The sequence below is a fragment of the Emys orbicularis genome, chromosome 3 (genome assembly GCF_028017835.1).
Source record: "Emys orbicularis isolate rEmyOrb1 chromosome 3, rEmyOrb1.hap1, whole genome shotgun sequence".
NCBI lineage: Eukaryota > Metazoa > Chordata > Testudines > Emydidae > Emys > Emys orbicularis.
In genome coordinates, this window is record NC_088685.1 from 42,524,076 (window position 1) to 42,549,567 (window position 25,492).

At 39.5% G+C, this 25,492-nt stretch overlaps 1 protein-coding gene across 1 annotated transcript in view; it reads left to right on the forward strand.

Annotated features, from left to right (window-relative positions):
- The window catches only part of DLGAP2 (DLG associated protein 2), a 649,549-nt gene that overhangs the window by 555,514 nt on the left and 68,543 nt on the right, over nucleotides 1–25,492 (forward strand). The window contains exon 8 of the mRNA XM_065400541.1: nucleotides 9,121–9,332. Within this exon, the coding sequence (XP_065256613.1) occupies nucleotides 9,121–9,332 (212 nt within the window). The remainder of the gene's footprint in view (nucleotides 1–9,120; nucleotides 9,333–25,492) is intronic.

Consider the following 25,492-nt stretch of genomic DNA (forward strand, 5'->3'; position numbering starts at 1 on the left):
TTGCCTCCCATCAAGTCTGAATAGCCGAAGTTGGTGTGCGGATTTCCAGGGCAGCAGGAAATAAAGGCTTTTCTCTTCTCCCCAGGCTCCAGAGCAACAGCAGAGCTTCTCCATGACTACTACTGTAGGCTGTGCTGTGTCCTCACTATTTGAAATAATGGTCAATGATTGATCTTCCAACTCACCCTTGTCCCTCACCGAACCCATCCATGGAAGATGCAGAGGGAGGCCATAGTCTTGGCTCTATCGTCTGTGGAGGACTTGAATCCAGCATGTTGGATTTCTTTCCTCTGGACATCAGAACTACACCACTTGTACTTCATGCAGGGCCTTTTATGGCCACAGAGAGGGAAGACACATGATTACCCTTCTGTGAGGTAGTGACTGGAGAAATGCAAAGGTAGAATGATGTAGCTCCTCAGAAGGGGATAGTTACCAGTAATTCCAAAAGAGTCAGTTTTTACTCAGCCTTTCTTGCCTAAGAAGACTTGTGGCAAAAAAGATATGCCCAGAGCTCCATCTACTTCTGTGGCTCAATGAAAACAAATTACACAACCACCACTCTTAAATTCTACAACAATGTAATTTTGTCTGTCACCATGAAATACCCTTCATTTCCACCTCCTCATATAAACACCCTTTATTCCCACCTCTTCATATAAACATGCACAACTATGGCTCCTGGTTTAAAATACTCAGGGATGCGAAATTCATCTGAGTATTCTTACAGTGATTCTTTTTATAGTGAATGGATGAGGATTTTTTTTTTGTTTCCATTATATCCTGTAGGTAGCCTGGCTCCACACTCCTGGCAAAGGTCCCTATATCATTCAAAGCCTTTTTCCTCCCATATGTGCCAGGGAAGCTTGTGGTCAGGTTCCTTTGGCCATCTTCCTAGTCCTCTGGGCCTTGTCCCATCATCCAGGCAGCCCAGCTGGCTAGCCTACATTTCCAGATTCCCCTGGTTACAAGCTGGACTCCAGCTCTAGCTCCCTACCTGCTGTTTCTTTGCTCCCTAGAACTTGCACTGTAATTCAATTAAATCAGCTTTTGGGGAAAGCTGGAGAACAAGGTGCATCTACAGACAGGTCCCAGTAAGGGTAGGGAAACAAAGCTGCGTGTGTGGCTATAACAAAATAGCGAATACCATGTCAGAAAGGCTGGATTCTGTGGCAACTTGGAAAAGTCCCTCTATCTATCTGTGGCACAATGTGGCCCCATTACCATGGTATCTATCTGAGCACTTCAAAATCTATAATGCATTTATCCTCCCAACACTCCTGTGAGGTAGGGAAGTTCTGCTGTCCCTGTTTTACAAATGGGGTCCTGAGGCACAAAGAGACTTGCCGAAGGTCACACAGGAAGTCTGTGGCAAAGCAGGGATGCAAACCCAGATCTCCAGAGTCTCATGCTACCTTAACCGCTAAACCATTCTTCTTCTCTGGCTATAGAGTCCATTGCCATGGAATCACAGACACTGTGGGGCCCCGATTGGGGCATTTCACACCTCTTCAAGCTTTTGCTTCATGACAGGTGACACTTCATATATTTATACTAGATTCATGTATTTCAGTTTAAGCTGAGATTTTGGAGCACAGTTCTGTAGCAAGTGGATATTTTGTGAATACAGAATCCCTGAATACATGGGACCCATGTCGTCTTCACCTCAAATTTCAGTTACTGGAGTTGTGCTCTGCTTGGGGCTACTCTTGGGGGGAAAAAAGTTTGGTAATGTCAGCTAATACAGAATGCAGCTGCTGACTTGCTTTGTGGAGTGTCTCACACACAGCATATTACGCTTGTGCTTTGTGATCTGCATTAGCTTCCAGCTCATTTCCAGGTGCAATTGAAGGTGTGATTTTGACCTATAAAAGCCCTAAATGGTTTGGGATCTATCTGACCACCTCCTTCTGCATGTGATACCATGACAGATGATATCAGGTGAGGTTCTCAGGATGATGTCCCCCTGCTTTAAATGGGAGAGTTGTTGGTAGGACATTCCCAGCAAGGGGTCCTCAGCTCTGAAATTAACTCCCCACTTGTTTGACAGTGTCAGTTGACCTTCAGGGCATGCTGCAAGATCTCTCTGTTCTCCCACATGCTCAGGGATGGGGGCGGCTTATGAAATTTGAAGGGAATGGAGGAGGTGGCTTTCGTTAATGTTGAGGAGGAATTCCTGGTACATTTTATAAAGCTTTTTGAATGTTTTCAATTATATAATACATGTACGTAGAGCAATGAATCAGCACATTAAAAAAAATCAGAATAACTAAATAACATACGTGCATTGAGAAAGATATGTGCACTGAAAATGGTGTTGAGATGAAAGGTTATGTATTTAAGGAACCAAGGCCTTCCTTATAGGTACAGATTCATCCTATAACTCCCCCCTACTTCCAAAACCTTGAGAGTCATAGTCAATAGGGCTAGAGGAGATAGAGCCAGTCAAATTTGTATGGGGTTAGAGACATCTGATTCTAGAATTTGAGACAATAAATTTATTTGGATTTTTATGGTTATGGAAAATTGCATGCATATTTTTCATAGAATTTCTCTCTTTTTTTGTTTTGTTTTGTTTTTTTGTTTGTTTTTGGCCCAGTAACTGGCTCAAAAACCATTTACTCACAGGGTTTTGTGTTTTCTCAGGAAAAAAATATTTCCTTCAAAAATGGGCCCATGAAACTGGGACCAAACTCTCAAATCCACAATCTAAAGTGAAAAGACTTGCAATTTTAGCATTTCAGATTTTGCTGCAAATATTTCATATGCCAACAGGAGCTTGCCACAATGCCAAGCATGACATTGTAGCATTTACCCTCTAAGGACAGGGTAAATCAAGGAAAATAGTCAATACCTAATGAATTTCTTATTTTATTTTATTTTTAAAGTGCAGCAATAGAATGTTGTCTTTAGATGCTTATTGAAAAGGTGCTGCTTGGGCAGAAAACAAAACCAAAAAGCATAGCCCTCTATACTCAGAGAAAAGTCACAAAGCGAAGGAGAAGCATCAGGAAAAAAAGTCACCAACAGAGAGAGAAGCTATTAAGAATCCACGTCTCAGTGTAACTATCAATCAGGCTCACAGTATTCTTCTTGTCCTTTCACATCTAATTCCAAGAATAGTCTACTCAGTGTCCCTGGGTTTGGGTTTTATAGAGCCATCATCCCCACCCCAGGAAGAAAACATTTAGACCAGGGTAGTGTTTTTGTCCTTTTGATTTTCTGAACAGCCATTCAGGTGTCTTCCAAAAATCTCCAGCCTCACACAAAGTAAGCAGCATGACTGAGCTCCCTCTTCTTGTTCCAGAACTTTCTCTAGTTTAGTTTCTTCTGGTTGGATAGGCCTCCAAAGTGAATTCTCTGAGAAAACAAACTGGAGAAATCTAAGCGAAAAACAAGAGCAAGGACTAGCAAATAAGTTCCAGACTAATCCTGGCAGTTTTCCATGGAGAAACTGCTGGCTCTGTGCAAACCTCTAAGGTTCTCCTAACCCTTCTTCAGAGGAATGCTGGGTGCTTCCTATTAACTCTCGAGAGAATAAGCTCATAAATGTTCATGCTTCCCACCCAGCAGACCAAAAACTAGAAAACATTCAGGCAGGCATCAATATCTACTTTAATTTATGCACTTTTCCCTCCAAATTATACATGTTATACTCATGACAAAATCAGAGTGTGGGCACTAGCCTTAATGTAGATTCTGTAGTGGATGGTTGTGCTAGGAAGACTTGCTTTCCCTATAAGGACCCTCTGAACAAGCATGTGGGTCTTTCAAAAAAGCTAGCGCTCTAGTTGAATGGTTCCTCTATCATCTTGGGAAGTTTTCTTCATGCTGCAGAGACATTCTCTACACATCTAGAAATAGTTTCTAGTGGATCCATTTATCTGCCCATCTATAGCTATATACAATGACATGCTGGGTTCTCTTGAAGAAATCTTACATGGGGGGGGCAGGGAATCTGTCATCTAAATTTTAGTTCTTGCTCTCTCCTTTTTGGGGGGCATCTTCTTGATCAGGCTTAGAAAGCTTTAAATGAAACACGAATTACATGTGTTGCCTTATCTATAGTAATGGGTTACTTAGTTTAACCAATTACCCACCCCAAAGTGTGGGTTTACCTCTACTATAATCTGTGAGAGTTTAGCTCCCAAGATTGACTACAGTAGAGAGGTTATCAATAGAAGGGGGACCCCAAGGTGCACAGCAGAGGCTACATAGTGCTCTTTCTGTAATGATTATATTTGTTAGCCATCAAAACAATACGCATTGCAGTCTGGTAAAGCAGAGAGACCAGTACAAAATGCACAATATTTGCATTACTTACATCATCCCTTGTGGAAAAACCTGAAGTGTTAGTCCTCACCGGCACCATCATCATCACCACCAGTGGTCCTCATCCTAGAGTCTCCCACCCTGAGGCACACAGAGTGTGATACAGCCTTTATAATGTCTTATGCTGACACTGAGGGGGGTTCGTACATATTTATGAAGGTTTTAACCCCTTTTCCTTATTTGAACTTCCATGCCCCACTAATGATCATTAACATTTATGTCATGTTATCACCATAGGAACAGGCAATTACCTTAAGGAAGTCTCCAACATTTCACTATGCCTACCAATGGTCATCTTGTGGTGTCTACTGATCTCTTGTAGGTATTAGTATCCAAACTCAGCAGTTATTTTCAAAACATCAGCATATCACAAACAGAAACAGAAGCTCAGCAGGTTTACTATTGACTTACTTATGGTAATTTATCCTAAATCCTAAAGTCTAATTTTGCTAAGCTAAATATTTTACAAGCCTGGGGACTGTAGGTCTTGTAATTTCACCTCTATATCCTAAATATACCTGATACCTTTTATCCTTGGCTACACATGCCCACCAGACAGAGCTTCAACTCTTGTTCTTACATTTCTAGCCTAATTTCATGCACAGATTGTGTATGATGATAAGATTTTGATGATAATTTTAACTTATATAGCCCCATTCATCTGAAAATTTCAAAGCATTTTACGTTTATATGATAATTAAACATCATAGTTTTTCTGTGTGGTAGGTAATACTCATTTTAACCTTGGAGCAACAAAGATTACAGTGAGATTTTCAAAAGAGCTCAGAACCCAAAACTCAGGCCAGATTTTCAAAAGCCATCAGCTCCTGTTTAAACACCAAATAAGCAGCCTGATTTGTATGAGTCCAGCACTGTGGGTGTGGAACACTTTTGAAACTCTGGAAATTAGCTATGTACCTAAATGGAAGCTGATCCTGATGTGAAAATCTGATCTCAAATGCTGGGGGTGGGCTCTTTGGAAAATCTGACCCTAATTACTAGCCTAAGATCCCACAGTGGAACAGGAACACAAGAATGAAGAGATTCCCTAACTCCTGCACTCCCTTCTCTTCCTCACACCACGAGAGCACAGAATTTGTTAAAGAAAACTCATCATTGTCCATAGTTGTTATAACCAAATCAGCAGCAAATGATAAATTAAATGAAAAGATCTGGACCTTATCAGCTTATTGTTTTTTTTTGAAGGAAAATGTATATGGTAATATGCAGTCCTATTGCTTTGTGGATAAAAACTGCAGATACAGGAATTTATGTGAACATCTAGAACAGGAAGAAGGCTTTTTTGAAATTATAAATATCGGCACTCATCACTGTATGCAAGTAGGTAATTAGGGTAATTATTCCCAATTAGCAGCTGCAAACCCTGCAGATGGAAATTTCAGGGACTGATAACTATTGTAAAAGTCATTTTTGCAAGCTGTAAAACCACTTTAACATTTTGGAACGCATACATTTAATACCCCCTACATGATCTGTAACAGATTTTTGTTAGCATTTCAAAATAATAAAAAAAGAGAAATATGTTCATGCAGTATTATAGCCCTGTTGCTGTGCTGTGGTTCAGGACATGTTGGCATCTGAGAGAGGCTAAATTTTTTTTAAAAATTCAGGTGTTTAACCTACAGTATAATGATTGTACAAAGAGCTGAAGTGAATCTTGAACCTGCTCATACTGAAGCTGAGCTTGAGTATTGCCATGTTTTTCAAATCTTGTAGGAAGAAGTTCACAGGGGGCTGATGCAGTGTCCTTTGAAGTCAATGGAAAGACTCCAATTGTCTTCTCTGGGCCTTGGATCTTGTCCCATGTGAGGAAATTTGTACCCCACACTAAAACATGTTTCCATTGAGCCACTAGGCAACATCCCTCCTTCTACCCAAGATCCAGAAACTCCCACTCACAGTTGCCATTTGCTACGGGGTTAGTGGCCTCTTCTCTCTCCTGGATCTTCCAGAAGTTTTTTCCTTTTTGAGGACTGGACTACCAATCAACTTCTTTCAATCACCAGGATCTTTGGTTGGCCAGTAAGGGCTCTTAATGTAAAAGGGGCAGAGTGGTTTTGGGTGTACTTGTGTGCTCTCTCAGTTATATTACAAGCAAGAATAATTTGGCGGAGGGCTTTTTCTGATTCCAGTGTCCTTGTGAACTTAGCTGCAAAACCAACTTTACCTGTATCAGGTCATGTAGCCATACAAATCTAATCAGCCCAAACAGGATGAAATATTAATGTGCCTATGGTGGAAAGCTTGTCCTGGAAAAGCTGTTTACCAGCTTTCTAGCTAGAACTGCCCTTAGGATGAAATTGCAAACTTTAAACATTCGTAACTTTACAAACAAGGCTTGAGTTGAGCGTGAGTCACAAATAAGAATCTCAAAATATAAACTTGTTTTTAACGTGTTCAGCTTTCAGCCATTTTTGAGTTATAGAAGTACAGAATTTCAGATTGGAGCATATGGGGAAAGTAGGCTTTTTCTTACTTGAATTACTCAAAAACAACTGAACTGATTTTTCTCACACTTTTTTAAAAAAAATCATTTTAGAGCTGAGACAAAGCAGTGAAAATCTCAGAGCAAAATCAAGTAGTTACAATAAGTTATGGACACTTGGAAAAGTGTGTTTAGACCAGAGGCTGCAATTCATCCTTAATATAGGAAATTGAGAAATGAAATAAAGCACATAGGGACCCACTTGTATGCCAGTAACCAGAATGCTTTTCAGTTACTTGAACCTTGTTCATAGCCATGCCAGCATCCAAACACTAGCAACAAAATAAAAGGTATAAGTAAGTTTGTTTGGTATCAAGTATTTCATCATAATGAATTTACTGGTCTAATTCTTTAGCAATATATCATTCAGTCTTTGGCAGTCAAGAGAATTGCCAGTTGTGTTGTAATAAAGTTTAAGAAAAATTATTTTTCAAAATGTTAAGGATTTCCATCTGTTACACTGACATTGCTTGCAGATATTCTTGAGTTCTCAGCAAACCTTGGAAATCCTTCCCCACAGAGAACTTCCATATGTGTTTGGTTTTAAAAGGAAAATGTGGGTGATTTATTGTATCTAGAGATCTCAAGCCTGGGGAGAAATGATCACCCTCGTCTCTTAGCTTCCCACCACCTCCTTCCAAAATCCAAATCTGGCTAACTTTAAGATTTGTTCCAGTGCTTCAGACTGCAACTTTTTGTTTTATTTGTTATTCTTCCTTCTTGCTGCATCTTTTCTTTCCTCTCTTTCAGTGCCGCTGTTTTCCTTGTATTTTTTCTTCTTTTAAAATACTTCAGAGTATATTTTTCTCTAATACAATTTCTCTCTTTTCAAGCTGTTTTTCTTTTCTGATTTGCGCTTGCTCTCCCTATCAGGCGTTAAATTTGTTAGTCTCTAAGGTGCCACAAGTACTCCTGTTCTTTTTGCAGATACAGACTAACACGGCTGCTACTCTGAAACCTGTTTAGAGTGTGTTTGTGTCTCTCTCTGTCTTTGGCTCAGCGTCTCCCTCCCACTCACTCACTCTCTCTTCCTCCCCTGGTTCCTCCTCTTTTTTCATTTCCCCCTTGCCCTTCTTTGGATGGGGTCCACAGCACAAGTCCTGCTCACCCTAAATGTGGGTTATGAGTGCATTTTGGAGGGTGAGGAGCTGAGAGAATAAGTTAGTGTCACTCTCCATGGATCTGATGCAAGGCCTGTTGAAGTCAATGGGAGTCTTTCCATTGAGCTGAATGGACTTTGGATCAGCCCCAAATGTGTTTAGTTTGACAGACTTGACTAGACCTACTAACTTTTCAGAATCTCCACTATAGATTCTTACCTTGCAATCCTCCAGCTTGATAGGGTATCTATCTATCTAACTATATATATAACTATATATATAACAATTAAATATTGTTATATATAATATGTGAAGGCATTATGCTGATAAAGGGCTTGATCTTCCAAGGTGCTGAGCTCTCTGGTCCAGATCTAGCAAAGCACCTATGTATGCCCTTAATTTTAACCATGTGAGATTCTGCATGCCTATATCATAGCTTGAAACAGCACTGCTTCCAATTCTGAGTTTACATTGGGTAGAGACTTCATCTCAAGCTGAATTACTTGGAAGCTTTGTGATGCAGAAAGTTATGAGCATGTAGCCATCAAACTCATTTCCACTTGTTTCCTAAGTCAGAATTTGAACCTAGATCTCCTGATGTACAAAGCTAGTGAGGAGTGATGGATTGTCTAATAACTAAACATAATGAGAATTTAACTGCCTGTATGTATTAGTAATTAACTGCTTATTTTACTGGTATAGAATGAGATTATATTACAGCCTTCTCTGAATTATTTATTTATCATTCTTTAAAAAAATTACTTTAGAAAACTCCCACCATTATGCTTGTTTCATAAGAGTCCGAATTATGAACAACATTAGCCATCTCTCTGAATTCCATCAGTTTGTGATAGAAATACATCTTAATGTTATTTAAATGCATTTTTTTTATATTTCATTAGTGATGGTATGTCTGAAAGGCTGCAGAATCCCAATATGAGGATAATGGGTAAAATATTCAAAAGTGCTTGACTCTCGATGAGTTTTAGGTTCCTATGCACATAAGCCACTTTTGAAAATGTGACTTAGGCTCTTAAATCGCTTAGGAACTTTTGAAAATTTTACCCAATGGCATTGTGCCTCAAGGGTCAAACTTAAATGACTTGTCTTTGAAGTGTGGAATATCTAAGGCTCTCTCTTAAAATATGATGAGATTCCTGCATATTTTGTGTTTGGTACCAGGTGCCTCAAGATGAATGGGGAGGGTACCCTGTTGGCGGTAAAGACGAGGAGATCCCCTGCAGGAGAATGAGAAGTGGGAGTTATATTAAAGCCATGGGAGATGAGGAAAGTGGAGATTCTGACACTAGCCCTAAAACATCACCAAAGGTAGCGGTTCGACCAGAGTCATTATTAAAATCCATTGGACAGAGACCACTTGGAGATCACCAAAAGTAAGCTTCACCAAACTTTGTCGCATATCTTACTGAAAGCCATAATGACTCAGGTCATTTTTTTATGATGTTTTGATGTGATTACAACAAACGGGTTTCATGAAATATATATATACACACAGCAAAAAATACAGCAATACTACTTTTATATCATCTATAACTTTTAGTTATCAACATGATGCTTTCCATATAGCAACTTTCCCATGTATCAAGTATATTGTATCACACTCATTTAAAAAACAGTATAACATGTTTTTCTGAGCATCCATAATGGGTGGTCTATCAAATAAGTAATGTACATATTATAATTGTCTAGATATGTATTTACATAATGGAGACAGACTTATGCTTCTAGTAGGTTTTTATTTGTCTTTTTTTTTTTAATGTACCATTACAAAACTATACATTTAAGTATTTTTGAGAGGTAAATGTTCAAAGTGGTAGCATAGCTCCAACTCTGCAACTTCCACTAATGAGAATGGGCATGCCACATAGCTTCAGAATTCTGTGAGAAATGCACCAAGCGAAGAAATTGAGACTAAGACTGACTGACAATTTCACCTTTATCCACCAGCTGTGCTGTAGATGTTACCATATATGAAGTACCTTAGTGATGCACACTTTTATGATAATAATAGTAATAATAAAAAACCTCAACCAAAGTATAATCTGTTTAGCTTCATTAAATAACAGAATTTAGTTAACAGATTGGAGGAAAAATAATGTTCACAATACTAACAATAACCAGTGTCATGAAAGCAACATGGAATCTAAAATCTTGCTTCAGAAGACAGTTCTAAGAGTGTAGTGCTCTATTTATTTGTGCAACGTAAAGGACATTCTGTTTTCTTCTTAGAAATCAAAAATTACACATGTTTAAATAAGATATATGTTATAAAGGGGAGCTTTTTATAATCCACTGTATTCATAATGCAGGAGTTTATCAATAGGTCATTGTGAAAACAGTCTATCGATTTTGCCATGTTTTGCAAATATACTGTACAAAACAAAAATATTAAAAACACAGAACAGTACTAATGCAGTATACTAGAAACGACGGAAATCAGTGGCAGATTTGCTGTTGATTTCAACTGGAGCAGGAGCAGGTTCATTTTAGCATTGTAGAAAATGATTAAAGGCTTATTTGTGGCTTTGCCACAAGCCCTGAGCCAAGGGCAGCACGTACGTGAACTGTTTCAGGACCAGACCATGAACAAAATTGTGACTGAGAGCCACTTTCTGATTCCTAGTTATCAACTTGCCCAGTACCAGGTACAGGTTATGTCCTCTGGTGCACCAGCTCAGCTGCATTGATTGGCTTGTCCACCATGATCAGGTAGCTTGTACAGAGAAGTAAATAGGGACTTATACTCCTTACTCCCTTGTTCGGGTACATAAAATGGTTCAGAATTGAGCTCTACAAGAGCACTAATGTCTTTGACTCAAAAAAAACTGCACTGACATTTTAAGTGTAGACAAGTCCTAAGGCAGAGGTTTTTTTTAAATATTTAGGTGGCTAAAGAGGCAGGTAGGCTCTTCTAGTGGGTTTTTCAAAAGCTAGCATACCTTTAAATCCCTTTAAAAATCTGTCCCTTAGTCTCTCATCTGACAGATGCATTTTTACCTTTTCTTTGAATAGTATTGTGATACACAAAGCAAACACTAGAATAGTGCAAATCCTACTGCTATAACATTGTGTGAAAAACTTACCAGTGTAATTTACTGTATTTAAGTAAAATATAATATAATAAAGCCTTCTGTGTTGGAGGCAGAAGCGGATTCAAATATCTGTCCTATTTCATGTTTGTTCCTTCTTGGAATAGTGCCAATGCTCATATTTGCCTTGGAAATTGTCTTAACTTCCTTTTGTCAGGAGTGGAAAAATTCAACATATTTTGCTTTGTGGTTTGGTTTGCAAGGGGGCTGCCTGATATATAATCTGGGATCCTACATCAAAATATGGACTTTAGGAAGTAAATCACCAACTTTTTCAATTCAATCCACTGTTTGCTGGTAGAAAAGCATTTAACCTCAAGTTATAGATTTTCTGATCTTATTGGCAACAGTCATGCAGATGAATAATCATGTGGTGCTAGTGTTTTCCATTATGCTTTTGAAGCCACTCAAGAGAAACTTACCTTTGCAAACATGAAGAGTGAAGTGAAATGAGCTAGGTGAGGTAACAATAAAAATGACAATGTGTTGTGTTAAACAGTATTTTGCCTACTTCTTCTCTAAATAACAGACTTTACTATAGCAATAGATCCTTCATATACATTGGATATATATGGTATGTGTTGTGATATTTCATTTATGAATCTGACAGGTATTTAGGACAAATTATTTATTTGACTAACAACAAGAAATAACATTAAATAAGCACAGTATTGATTCTGCTATAATCTAGCCTGGCTGTATTCAGTATTCTGTATTCAGGATAGACTCTCCTGTCTATGTGTGTGAGTGAGTCCATTGGAGTGAACAGGAAGTATGACATTGCATAGTGTCACTTTAAACATTTGAACTTCCTGCTGAAGCTTAATCCTTTATAGCCCAAGTATAACATAAGAATATAAGAACAAAAAATAAATATGGGATTTGTTGTACTGGATCTGTTCTGCAACCATCTGCCTCTGACAGTGGCCAACACCCGAGGCTCCCAGGGTGGTGGCAGTTATGGTGAGTTTGGATATAGCATCCTTTTGATGAAATACTGCTTGGTAGGCATGCAGACAGGAAGCTTGCCTTTGGGCAGTCTTGTGAAGGATCATGCAGGGGTCAAATTTAATCCTGCTTCCATGCTATTATTAATTAATGCACTATTTCACTATCACCCTTTGCAGCATGTAGCTGATCCATCCCTGTTTAAATTATTAAGTTTAAAACTTTTTTTTTTAATATTTTCTGTATTTATTTTAGACATGGCTTCTTTAGAGGGTGGTGCTGAGGGAATAATTTCAGCTGAGGAGATGGGAAGAATAATTAGCAGCAGAAAAATTATGTTAATCTTGTATTTGCTCTTTTTATTGATCTTTGCTTTTTATTCATCCTCCTGACAGTAAAAGTCCAGCTGCACACGTCACTAGCAGCTTTCCAAGTTTCTGCAGTGAACTAGCAGCCAGCTAGGAGTCTCGGACAGTACGTGTATACAGGGACAAAAAACCCACAGCTCCCCCAGGTCAGCTGACTCGGGTTTGCAGGGCTGAGGCTCCGGGGCTGAAAAATTCCTATGTAGATATTCAGGCTCAGGCTAGGGTTGCAGGGTCCCAGAGCTTGGTCTCCAGCCCAAGCCTGAACATCTACAAAGCAATTTTTAGCCTTGCAGCCTGAGGCCCAGAAGACCAAGTTAGCTGACTCGGGCCAGCCGCAGCCATGCAGCAAGTTTTTTATCCCCATGTAGACCTACCCAAAGGGGTGAAAGCGGAGATTTACCAAGAACAGTTTGATGGCTTGTTACAAAGCCTTATCAAACTAACAGGGCAATTGCCAGGCCAATGGCATAGCTACTTTCTCTAAAGTCATTCAGGAGATCTGGGTTAGACTGCTCCCTAGGTTGGGAGAGAATGCTTGAGGGGCAAAAGGCTTAGCCCCTGGGGAAAGAGATTTTTGCAGTGCTGAAGAGCAAGCCATCTGGCTAATGGCTGGACGTTGAAACTGGACAAATTCAGACTGGAAATAAGGTGTGATTTTTTAAAGTGAGAATAATTAGCCCTTGAAACAATTTACAAGGGCTGTGGTGGATTCTCCATCACTGTCAATTTTTAAATCAAGATTGGATGTTTGTCTGAAAGATTTATTCTAAGCATTATTTTGGGGAAGTTAAGTGGCCTGTGCTGTACAGGAGGTCAGACTAGATGATCACAATGATCCATTCTGGCCTTGGAATCCATGAACCTGTGAAGTAAAAAGTATCTTTTATGCCAGTGATATTCAATTAGATCTACCTATGGACCAATTTGAGAATTTTATGACAAGAGGCAGGCCATTTTGCAGGCCATTTTTGCAGAAGGCTGGCAAAATAAAAATAAAAAACTTCAGCTGCCAATACATAAAGACTTTAATTACAACATAAGTATTACTTTTCTATCTTCCAACAAAGTTGATAAATCAACATTATTACCTGTGTTTGTGGCAATCTCTAATGGGGGAAGTGACATCGACGATCGCTGGCAAGTTTTGTGAAGAGTGATTTGTAGGAGGTCAGGGCAAGGCGCATGCATTGGTGAAGATGCTCATCTGTCAAATGATTGTGGTGGTGGTTTTTTATAATGTTCATGGTAGAAAATCCAGATTCGCAGAAGTTCGTTGATCTGAACATCATTAAAAGATAGATGGCTAGATTCTAGCTATTCTGAAACGGGTCAGCCTATTGAGTCCAGAAATCACAAAGTTCCACTTTCTTTGAATTTTGTTTTGAAGGCATCTGAGCTCTGGAGCTTTACAATTTCTAATTGAAAGACACCTTCATCAACTGAATCAAGAATGTTCTTTGCATTAGAAGGGCAAGGTCCATCGGCAGAGCCAACAAACCACTCATGAACAAATAAAAGCAAATCCTTGGGAATTTTAAAATTCTCAAATCACATTTTAAAAATTTCAGTCAGATTGGGTAGGATTTCTTTCATTGTTTTTGTCGTCAGTTGTTTGTTTCATGTGTGTGTTCTCTGCGTGCTGCACTAGCTCTGGCCAGATAACCTGTACAGCGGGCTCCGATTGAACTGCCCAAGAAGACCACAGATTCTGTTCAGTAGCAAAGACACTCGGCCAGGTTTATTGTCAATAAAGCATGTTCCTAACTTCCTGGATCAATTACAATTACAGTGTACAATTACATTGTAATGGGCATACATGTGCTACAATAATACTAGTGTTACTTTCCATTCCCCTTGCAGCTGGACAAAGACACACCTTCTGTGACCCCTCTTTTGTATACTGTTACAAGCAAGTTACTTGTTGCCCCTCTGACGTGGTTAGTTATCACTCTGCGTTGTACATGTTGGTTCGATGAAAACATCTCTTTCCATCAGCTGTTATCCTGATCTTATCTTCAGGAGGAGTCAGTGTGTCCCTATTATCTTCGGGGAGTGTATTTATACTATACTTGGTATCAGGGTGTTCTGGTACCACCCTTTTGGAATGTGTTTACGTGAGTGTCCTGTGCCTAGCACTACTTAGGAACATTTGCGTTTTTGAAATCCCAACCCTGTTCTTGCCAGGTTCTGGGAACCTGCAAGTAGGCATGTTTTGTAACAGGACCTGACTTCTGCTCACAGCCTGATTTTGCTTTATATCAGCAGGGCCTGACTACTTTAGTTCAGGCCTTAGGCCTCATACCAGGCCTCATGTGTCTAGTTTTCTCGTTCTACTACAGTTTCATCTAAATTTCATCTGTAGAAACAACACAACATGTGGGAAAGTGCAACATCTTTCCTGTTAAGCTTGTCTGAAAGATTTCAAGATTCCTCTGAAAGGCACACACTTTTTCAAACAGATCCCCAACACTGCTTGCACAGCCTTGGAGCTGCACGTTGAGGGAATTGAAGTGACCAGTAATATTCCACAGAAAAGCTACCTGTGACATAGAGGGGACATCATTCATAATTTCTAAGAACTTGCAAGCCTTGTTGGTCTTGTGGTTTGAAAGAAATTCTATTCTTTCTTTTTGAAGTTCACAAAACCTTTGTAACATGCATCTCCCACTTAACCAGCTAACACTGTTGTGCTACTACAGGTCACTGTATTCAGCTGAAACGTCATGTAAAAGAGCTTTAAAAAGATGATGCTGCAAGCTAGAAGTTGAGCATATGTAGTTCACCAATCTCATTACAATACCCATTGTTTTTTTCAAGTCCCCAGACAATTTACCGCCCAGGACAGTCTGGTGAATGATGGGTGTATTGCTGCCAAATGTGAAGCAAAGCCCTTCTCTTTCCCTGTCCTGGAGGGACCTCCATGTGTAACAAGCAAGTTTACTTTCTGCAGATCTAAACCGTTTTTCTCAAAAATGCCTTTTACCTTTTCAAAAATGATCTCTCCTGTTGTGTAGGTTTCTAATGGTATTAAGCACAAAACTTCTTCCTTGAGAATTTTACCATCATAAAATGTAACATACAGTGATAGCTGGGCAGTGTCACTTCAATCACTTGATTCGTCCATTGCAAGAGACATGTATTTGGCAGTTTTTTTAATCGGAAAGAAGGGTTGACAAATAATCCTCATAAATTACCTCCCATCTTCATACTGCCATGGGATCAGAGGGGGATCTTGCTTCACATGGTTCACAATGTCATCTTTGTTTTTGTCTCCGGGAAAAAGCTCCTCCAGCATTTCCAATGTGCACTCCTTCGCAGACTTGGCATCCAGGAAAGGCTTTTTCTTTTTAGCTAGTACCAACATTATCCAAAGAGAAGCAGCTGCAAAGGCGATGCATGGGAGAGGGGGACATGCAGGGTCATGTGCCTTCCCCCCAGATTTGCTGCTTGGCTTGTACTGAACATGGTCACACAGACTGATCTCAGTAACACTGCTGAAGCTGGCTACCCTCACTCAGCTTCCCCACTATCAGTAGGCACGGGATGTCTCTGAGCAGCTGTTGCTTTTTCCTGCACAGTCACTGATGTTGTGAGAATGACATTTGAAGTGTGATATGAAGACTTCAGATTTTCAGTTTTGTCACGTCTTGCAACACTGCCAGGAGGATAGGCCGTGTTGAAGTTACTGTGCTTTGATTCAAAGTGGCGCCTCATGCTGACCACCTTATAGATGGATACAGTGGTTTGGCATATTAAATACAAAAGTTTTGTGTTTAAATGAGGTGGCATAATAAAAAGAAAATCCACTGTCCAGATTGGGTTAAAAGCTCGGTTTTTGCTGTTGACTTTGACGTTTACTCCCACTCACATTCATTTTTGGCTCCATTTCCATCACTAATGAAAAATGGGTGGCGTCTCAGTCATAGCCGATGCAATCTTGAGAACTTAAGATCCAGTAAGCAATGCTTAATTTGTTCCGGGGCTGAGCCCCGGCACCTCTAAGATTGGCAGTTCATAACCCCGGCATCTGGCCATTCTCTGGCCCCCAGCCAGTGCTTCATTTGTGCCGGGGCTTGCCAGGGCTGAGCCTGGCACTTCTTTCATTACAAATTAAGCACTGCCAGTAAATTACTTACTAAGGAAGTCATAGGCAAATGATAGGCTGAGCATCACTGTTCATGAATTTAATTATAAATATTTTTAAGGAGAGCTGGTGGGCCACACAGGAAGCCTTAGCAGGTCACATTTGGCCTATGGGCCACCTGTTGAATATCACTATTTTATGGGGTCAGAAGGAAGTTCCATCCATTCTTCCTTGCAGAAAGAATAGTGGTTGCTCTTGAACAATGCAGGATACCTTGTTCCCCCAGTTGCTGAGCATGTTGCCCTTCACCAGCATTCACTCCAAACCCAGGAAGTAATCTAACCCAAATCTCCTGAATGGTAGTGAACACTACCACTATGTTATTGGCTTGAAATCCAAGGCACCAGATTAGGATGGGAATGTCAGTGGGTGATAAGGGTAGATCTTCAGGCTCTGACAAGAATGTGTGAAGGCTTCCCAGGAATAAAACAGCATTGTTTCACAAAGCTGTAATTCAGCCCAGTGATGTGCAGAAACAATCATTTACAAGAGCAAGTATCACAACCATGAATTTACAACTTCTGATGACAAAGCCTTTTTTTCCCAAACAAAGTTGCCTGTTAACTTCTGCTCTCAACTTGTACTGTATCTTACTTTTACTTTTCTTTTAATTTAAAAGGCTGAATCAAGAGGTGTTTTTGTTTTTTTCTTATTTAATCTCCTACAATAAAAAGTCAGTGTGTATAAATGCTCTCTGCCGGAGGAAAGAATTTGAAAAATAAGATGTTTTTAGATAGAGAAGCAGAAAAAAATGCATAAATTAAATTCTGGTTTTCCTGATGTGACTTTTATTTCATTTTTTTAAGTTACATGAAGTCATCTTGTGAGGGCCCTATTCAGTAAAGCACTTGTGTGCTTAAATCCCATCAACTATAATGGAACTTAAGCACGTGTTTAAGTGCCTTGCTCAATACAGATGGACTTTAGCCCATGTTTAAGTGTTTTGCTGAATCAGGGCCTGTTACAAAAATATAGATATGTACCTAATGGAAAAAATAAATCAAATAAAACCAGAAGAATATGAGAAGCAGCCCCTCAGAGAAAATAGATAAAGTTTTCAAAAGTACCTAAGTGACTTAGAAGCCTAAGTTTAATTGAAAGTAAATGGGACTTAGGTGCCTAAGTCGTTTAGAGACTTTTGACAATTTTATCCTATATCTATGATTTCTGTAGGCCACCGTTTTGGGAAGCAAATCATGAAGTGAGGGTAATGATTAGAAAATTGCTATAATAAAAATATTCTTCATACTGAGTTATGATATAAATCACAGTGTTGGTAGTGCTACTGCCTAAATACATCAATCACAGCTAAACAGGACCAACTTTTAAAAAATAGTTTTCAAAATTTTACATCATAAATAGTTCACCATAACAATCAGCCATTAAATCATCTTTAAGTGTTGCTCCTTTGAAGATAACATTATAGAATTAAGAAGGCATTTAATTTCTCTGACATAAAAAAGAGGATCTCCGTTTCCTTCCAATAATTAATAGAAATTTCACAGGGAAAGAAACAACATCCTATGCCCTGTTCCTAACATGGTCTCATTTTAATAACTCGAATGTGTGCAATATCTAAGATGAGTTTGTCAAAAAAGGGAAATAGATGGCTACTTTCCTACACAGAAAACCTTTTTAATTTCATTTGGCCCCAAACCTGATCTCTATCATAGTCAGACCAAAAAGAAACTATTATAGTTTGGCAAAGCTTAGAAAGTAAATTTTCCACTATAGAGAAATTAACTAGATTTATAGACACCTGCTGTCTTTCAAGGAACCCAAAATAGCTATTCTATCCTTAAGGGAAAGTCAAACTTAGTATCTACAGTCCAGGGTTTGCAATTGACTGAAAGTGGGTACATCCACTCTCCCATGCAGAGAGCCCTATTGACTTCAGCAGGGCTCCACCGTCACTGTGTGAATCTCAGCTTCTACAAAATGGCACTCTTCATTTGTAAGATCCAGGTTTATGAGCTATTTTATGTAAATCCAAACATAGAATTAAGATACATCCGGGTAGAGAAATGAATATCCATTGAAATGCAAATCCCTCAATAAAATAGCTTATGACGACTGATGAAACACTGCTAACATTAATATACCTGCTTGTTAAGTGTCCAGCCTCAGGTCTTTAACAAATTTTATGTTACATTTTTATCACAGAATAATGCTTCTCCATCTTATTTAGTGACAGTTAAAGGTAGTTGTATTTTCTTTAATGTTATCATTCATTCTTAGATTTTGGACTAATACAGTGGTGATCCTGGACATTTTTTTAAAAAGTCAGAAATACAGTGTTGGAGCATGTTTTGCATTCAAAGTGAATTCCATTGAATGACATTGGGTTCCTGTAAATCAGACACACCCTTCATAAACTTGGTGGAATTTTAAGAACTCAACGGTGAGATTCTGTGCTTCGCCTCTAAGCACAGAACTCACCACCCTGGGGAGTGCACTAACGTGGTTTTAAGGTGCCGTTTGCACCCTTCTTGTGCTGGGCTGCTCCAGAGGCTGAACCACCTCCCAGAGTAACTCCAGAGAGGTGTCCAAGGGCTTGTCTTCACTACTGGGGTAAGTCGACCTAAGTTACGCTACTCCAGCTATGTGAATAACGTAGCTGGTGTCAACATAGCTTAGGTCAACTTACCCCGGTGTCTTCCCTGTGCTGCGTCGATGGGAGACGCTCTCCAGTCGACTTCCCTTGCTCTTCTCGGAGAGGTGGAGTACTGGGGTCGACCAGAGAGTGCTCTGCCGTCGATTTAGTAGGACTTTACTAAACACACTAAATTGACCCCTGCTGCATCGATTGCAGCGTCGCTCTCCCCGTAGTGAAGACCAGCCGTAAGTTAAAACAGCCTGTTCCCAGTGAGCAACACTGCCTAAAATCTACTAAAGCCCAGGATTGGACTGTATCATGAATAATTTTTATGTCCATTGTATCTGTTTAACAGCCTCATAAAAAGCAAAGGAAGGCAGATTTCTGAAAATAAAAGTGCTTGCTGTTAACTCAACAGGAGACCCTTTTGTGATGATAGTCTGAAGAGATATGGCCATTTATAAATCATATGAAGTTAGCACCTCACTCACCTCAGAAATGCCTGCTTTAAAAATTATGATTAAAATTATTGATTTCAAATTAGCTTTGCAATAAAAATAGCAATAGACCATAGCAGGCACAAAGGTTCAAACTATTTGTTATCTTCTCTGGCAGTTGAGAAAACCACCAGTTACTTTTGAATATTCTGCCGTAAAGTACAAACCTAGATGTGTAATGCTGGAGGAAATGGATCCCTAGGCACAGCATGATATTTGATCATCCATGATATTAGCTTATCTTGCCTAACTGCAGATGTTATTAGCAATTCCAGTCTTTTAAAATTCAGCCACACTAGTTTTTATGTTTACTCCTTGGTTCAAGGAATTCCACAGGTTGACTAGATATTATGCTACCTTAAAAAAACCAAAACAGTAAAACAAAAAATTCTTCCTTTCATTGGTTCTAAACCTACAGTACTACCCTTTAATTTCATTTAGTGTCTCCTTTTTCTTCTTCTAAAATTGGGTAGGAGGAAAAGATGGACAGATTACATTTCACTAAGTCTTTCATAATTTTCTCAAATCTCCTCTTTTTTCCTTTTCAGGATAAATAAAATTAGACCTGGTTCCTAAATACTACAGTAATTGGTACTCTTTAAATACTTAAGATAGGCTATGTCTACACTTGGAACTGGGGACCTGATTCCTAGCTCATACAAATGTACCCAACATCTCTGCTCAAGCTAGTGTGCTAGAAATAGCAATGTAGTCGAGGTAGCACACGCGGCGGCTTGGCTTAGCCGCCTGAGTATGTACCCACCTAGACCCACTGAATACATACTTGAGTGGCTAGCCCAAGCCACCACCAGTGCGACCCCAGCTATGCTGCTATTTCTAGTGCACTAGCTTGAGTAGCGCAGGTACATCTACACAAGATGGAAATCACACCCTGAGCTCCAAGCATAAATAAAGCCTGAGATAAATACAGTGTACAGTGGTTGCCCTTAAATGGGAAAAAGAAAAAAGAAAACAAATTAAGGGTAGATAAATAGTTTTTGCTAGCTCTTATGTTTTTTCTTGCTGTGTCTCTATCCTTCTTGTCCTTCTTTGGACTTGTTCAAAATCTACCTTATCTTCAAGGTGAAATGACCAAATCTGTTCACAGTACTCCAGAAGATGGTATGCCATGCCATGGTTCAGTTATATCATCATAACACAACATGTTGCCCTCTTTAGTTGCACCTGAGCAACCAGTTTAGTATGCTAAGTGCTGCGGCAGAATAAGAAATCTGCATTGAGCAATCCTCAATAACCCCTAAGCCTTTCTTCTTAGGGCAGTGGTTCTCACACTGTGCTCTGCAGGGCAGTTGTTAATGGTCAAGGCAGAGCTAGATGTTCCTTGTTTCCAGTTTCTGTTATGGATGCTGGGCTATCCATTGGAACAAGAGCCTGGATTCCTGGGAAAGCAACTGAAGAGGCAAAGAGCTGGTAGCCAAATCTCCTCCATTAACATCCACCACTACAAAAGGGGAAGAGGAGAGGAAGTGACTGCAATCCTCATGACTGGAATGTGTGTATGTGTACCACAGTGCTGTGCTGTATGGAATGTTAGATCTTCTCCAGCATTGTCTTGCCCTCTGCTATTGGTCTGTGAGGAGAATACAAGATCTTCTACTACTAAGAATAAATTACTGTTATCTTCTCTATCAAGTGGTAGAACTGTGACCTTTGGCGGTGAAGGTCATGAGTTCTGTTTCTGCAGCATCACTGTGGCTGCCATTAAAAAGTCAACGCTTACCACAAAGTAGTATTTGAGACACTGCGTACTCTGTGTTGCATCCCATATTCCACTGAGTATTAAGTGCACTGAAGATAGAGACTGACTTTTTGATGGCAACTGCTGTATGTGATTGGTGTCTCTCTATCTATTTGGTCCTCGATAACTAATATCAGGGTCATAATGTGCATCATAGAGTGAACCATTTATCCTAAGGAATTAAATTGAGAGTATATCTTAGAAATAAATGTTTTAATGCTAATCTGGTTTAAAAATGTATGGTATCTTTTTAGATCAGAAAAAGTTCAAAATATTAATTAAATGGGTGTCTAATATATGTAATATTTCTTTTACTCTGCTATAGACCTTTGAATAAATTACTGCACGCTGATAAATGAAAAATTACTTAACTACCAGGAACTATCCAATCCCTCATCCATCAAAACTCAACTGCTTAGGGTGCTACAGTACTCTGTTTTTTTCCCTTAGTAAATTATTGCTGTTTAAATTGTCAATTATGGTTTATGATAACAGTACTTCCTGAGAAACTGAGTATCTCCATAATTAATTACTAGATTGTTAGACCATTACATTGTGTGGCAAAGAAAGAAGACAGTTATTAACTGTTGCTGATAATTGATTTTTTGGCACTTTATAATATGACGTGTCTTATTTCTATTGTCACTTTTTTTTTATGTTGCCTCTGTGATTCAACTCCTGGAAAAACCCAAATCTCAGTGAAGAAGCCCAAAGTCTTTCTGTTTTTCAGATTGTTTCTGGTCTGAGACTCCAGGATTTGGTAACACCTGATAGCAAGCAGAGGGTCCAAAATGTTTTTCACCCATTTTTGGAAAATAGCCTACATTAATAACACTAAACCGTTTTAAAGGAGCCATATTCAGAGAGAACAATGATGATGACGCACTAAAAGGAAAGCATGGATAGTGCATGCAGTGTTGTTGTACCTGTGTTGGTCCCAGGATATTTGAGACAAGATAGGTGAGGTAATATCTATTATTCAACCAATTTTTGTAGGTGAAAGAGACAAGCTTTTGAGCTTATACTGGATCAATTTTGTGTGGTTTCATTTTGTTTTAGCAATATTAGCATCAGTTCCAACATGATTTCACTGCGATAACAAGGGACCCAGTCTTGCAGTGACATCAGCAACTTTTGGCAGATGCTGAGTGCCCTTTAGTAAGACCTGCCCAGTGGTATATCTAGTACTGCACAGGGCAGGGTACAAGGTCTGTCTCCGAAATAATGCCTTAAATAATACTGGTGTCTCAGTGTTTAATTGGCATAAGTTTGTTTCTAACAGAAGAAAAAAGTTGCAAAACTTTTCTTTAAAAAATGACTGTTCAGTGTGTATAAGAAATAAGTATTTTATAGATTGAAGGTCTCATTTTCAGAAGAGTTCACTAATTTTGTGCACTGCTATTCCATAGTGCCCAACTTGAGACACCGGCTGCCTGATTTTCAGAGGTGCTGTGAACTCATAGTTGTCACTGAAATCAAATTTCGTTCACAACTATTTATTCTTTCCTGTACGTAGAGTAAAGTCTTTTTCCTATGTAACCACTTGCTCTTTATTCTAGGCTGATTTGCAGTCAGTTAACTTGAAGCATGAGAACTAGTGCAGACAAACCACAATAGTGCTAGGAAACTCAAATGGGGCTGGCAGTGGTGTTTTGGCCTCCATTCTCCCTCTGACATAAGGCCAAATTTTCAAAAGTGGGCACGGAATTTGGGTGCTCAATTTGAGACACCTAACGTCGGGCATCCAAAATTAAGACATCCAGAAACAGCAGCCACTTTTGAAAATTTGTCTGTCGTATTTTAACCTTATGCCAAATGAATGTTTGGCTCTGTGTGCCTTCATATTTGGGTGCCCACTTTGAGGCAATTTACTCAACTAAAAATATCCAGCTCCATTTTGAAAGATCCAGGAGGTTTTAATAAAAACTGGATATTACCACTTTTCATCAGTAGATCTCTAAAGCCCTGATTCAACAAAGCACTCAAGCATGTGTTTAGCTTAAGTATGGGCGTTGTCCCAAACGTAAGTATCTGCCCAAGTGCTTACAAATAAGGACCATTATTCTTATTTTATGTGTTTCAAGTTAGGTCCACAAAATCAGTGACCTCTTATGACATACTTTGATCTGTGTGTTCTTTTTGCCTTGAAGCAAAGAACAAGTCTAAGTCCGTATATTCTTTTGAAATGTCTATTTTTACTGTCAGACATATTTATTTGGGGTGTCCTTGTTTTGCTTCTTTAGGAAAGGCTCTGTGATGTCTTGTAGCTGAACATATATGTAGAAAATGTTATACTGTCATGTCCCAATGATGCAAAGTTGAAACTGAAGAAGCTGCATGGGAAGTATGTGGGATTTTTTTTAAACATAAAGGGGAACAACTTGCACAATTTTAGTCCATAAATAATTTTGGTCAATCTTATTCCACATTCCAATCAGCAAGAAAATTACATAAAAAGTTTATTAATTGAACCCCATAGCTACCAATACATTTCCAGTGAGGACAAATTAGAAACCAAACTTTTGACGCTTATTTCATTTTATTTAAAAAAATGATTTTGATTTTTATTTATTTTAACACTATTTGCAATAAGCGATGTAGACCATTCAGCAGCCTGCTGAGAAGCAGACACTGAGATCAGAAAAATGATTTTTCCTTGGCAAAATCTTTGACTTTAACCCACTGCCTACAATGGGGTGGTGAGGAAGTACAGTGGTGCAAATACAGTATGTTGGGTACTGGGGCAGACCATGCCTCCAGCAGTGTTGGGTGAGAGCACAGAGCAGCTGCTGCTACATGCTATACATTTTAACAGAGTGCAGTATGTGCTGTTCCCATGCCATAGCAACATAGGGGGAAAGGGAGGGGGGATAGCTCAGTGGTTTACGCATTGGCCTGCTAAACCCAGCATTGAGAGTTCAATCCTTGAGGGGGCGTTTTAGGGATCTGGGACAAAAATCTGTCAGGGGATTGGTCCTGCTTTGAGCAGGGGGTTGGACTAGATGGCCTCCTGAGGTCCCTTCCAACACTGATATTCTATGAAAAGGACCATATTGCAGCCCATTTTGAGTTTCCTAACACTGTTGGGGTTTGTTGGTATTAGGGTATTTTTTTTAACCCTCAAATGAATTAATTGCCCATCAGCCTTGGGTAAAGAACAAAACTAGCATTCCATCTTTGTGTTCTTGTTTATACAGTACAGTTCAGTCTTGGTCCATGATTGGGGCTCCTAGATGCTGCTATAATACAAATAATAATAATAATAATTAATAATGATAAGATTCTGCTAACTTAGGACAAAGAACTTTACTTCGCCTGGGCAAAGAATAAACATTTGTAGTTTGCAACAAATGTTTGTGGAGTGTTCACACTGGCACTTACCAATGCGCTAACTACCTCCAAATTAATTGACAATTAACTCAAGATAAAAGAAAGTCTAGTGTTGACATATCTTGTTGGCGTTAGAGTTCCCTGCTCCTACTGTACTTAGATTGTGCATTGTGCTTGAGCATGCTGTAAATGGGTGCGGAGGCTCACTGCTCTTTTTCCTGCACCCTGTGAATATGCACAGATCTAGTCCAAGTCCTGGGATGCAAGTGCAGGTTGCTTTCTTGCCCGTGCTAGTGCATGAGGTGTAAGGGAGAGGGAGCAATGAGCATCTTTGTCCCAGACACATGGAAGGAAAGACAAGATGTGAGGGATGTGGTTTAAGTGGGCAGCAAATGTATTAAATTATCTAGGAACTATCTAGGAACTACAACTTGTACAGTGCAGGGCATGATTCCTTTCTTAATCATGTCCACCTCGTGGAGGGCTGCAGTCAGACCCTAAGCCCTCCACAGCTCATCCCAGCCCGTTGCTGGGATCCCACGGCCCTCCTCCCATCTGAGGGTTAAGGGGCTGAGGAAAGGGTGTTATCCCCTTGCTGTACAATACATTGGGAGCTCCAACCCCATTCCTCAGCTTCCTTAGGTGATGCTTTCCTGAAGTCCACTTCCAATGCCAGGTATCACGGAACCGGACCCACTACAGAACAAGTACCTGGACACCTGACACCAGTTAAGTTGCGACAACTTGAACCTTAACCTCCTGACCTACCCACTGGGTCTGTGAGCTGCTGTGGGAAAGGCAA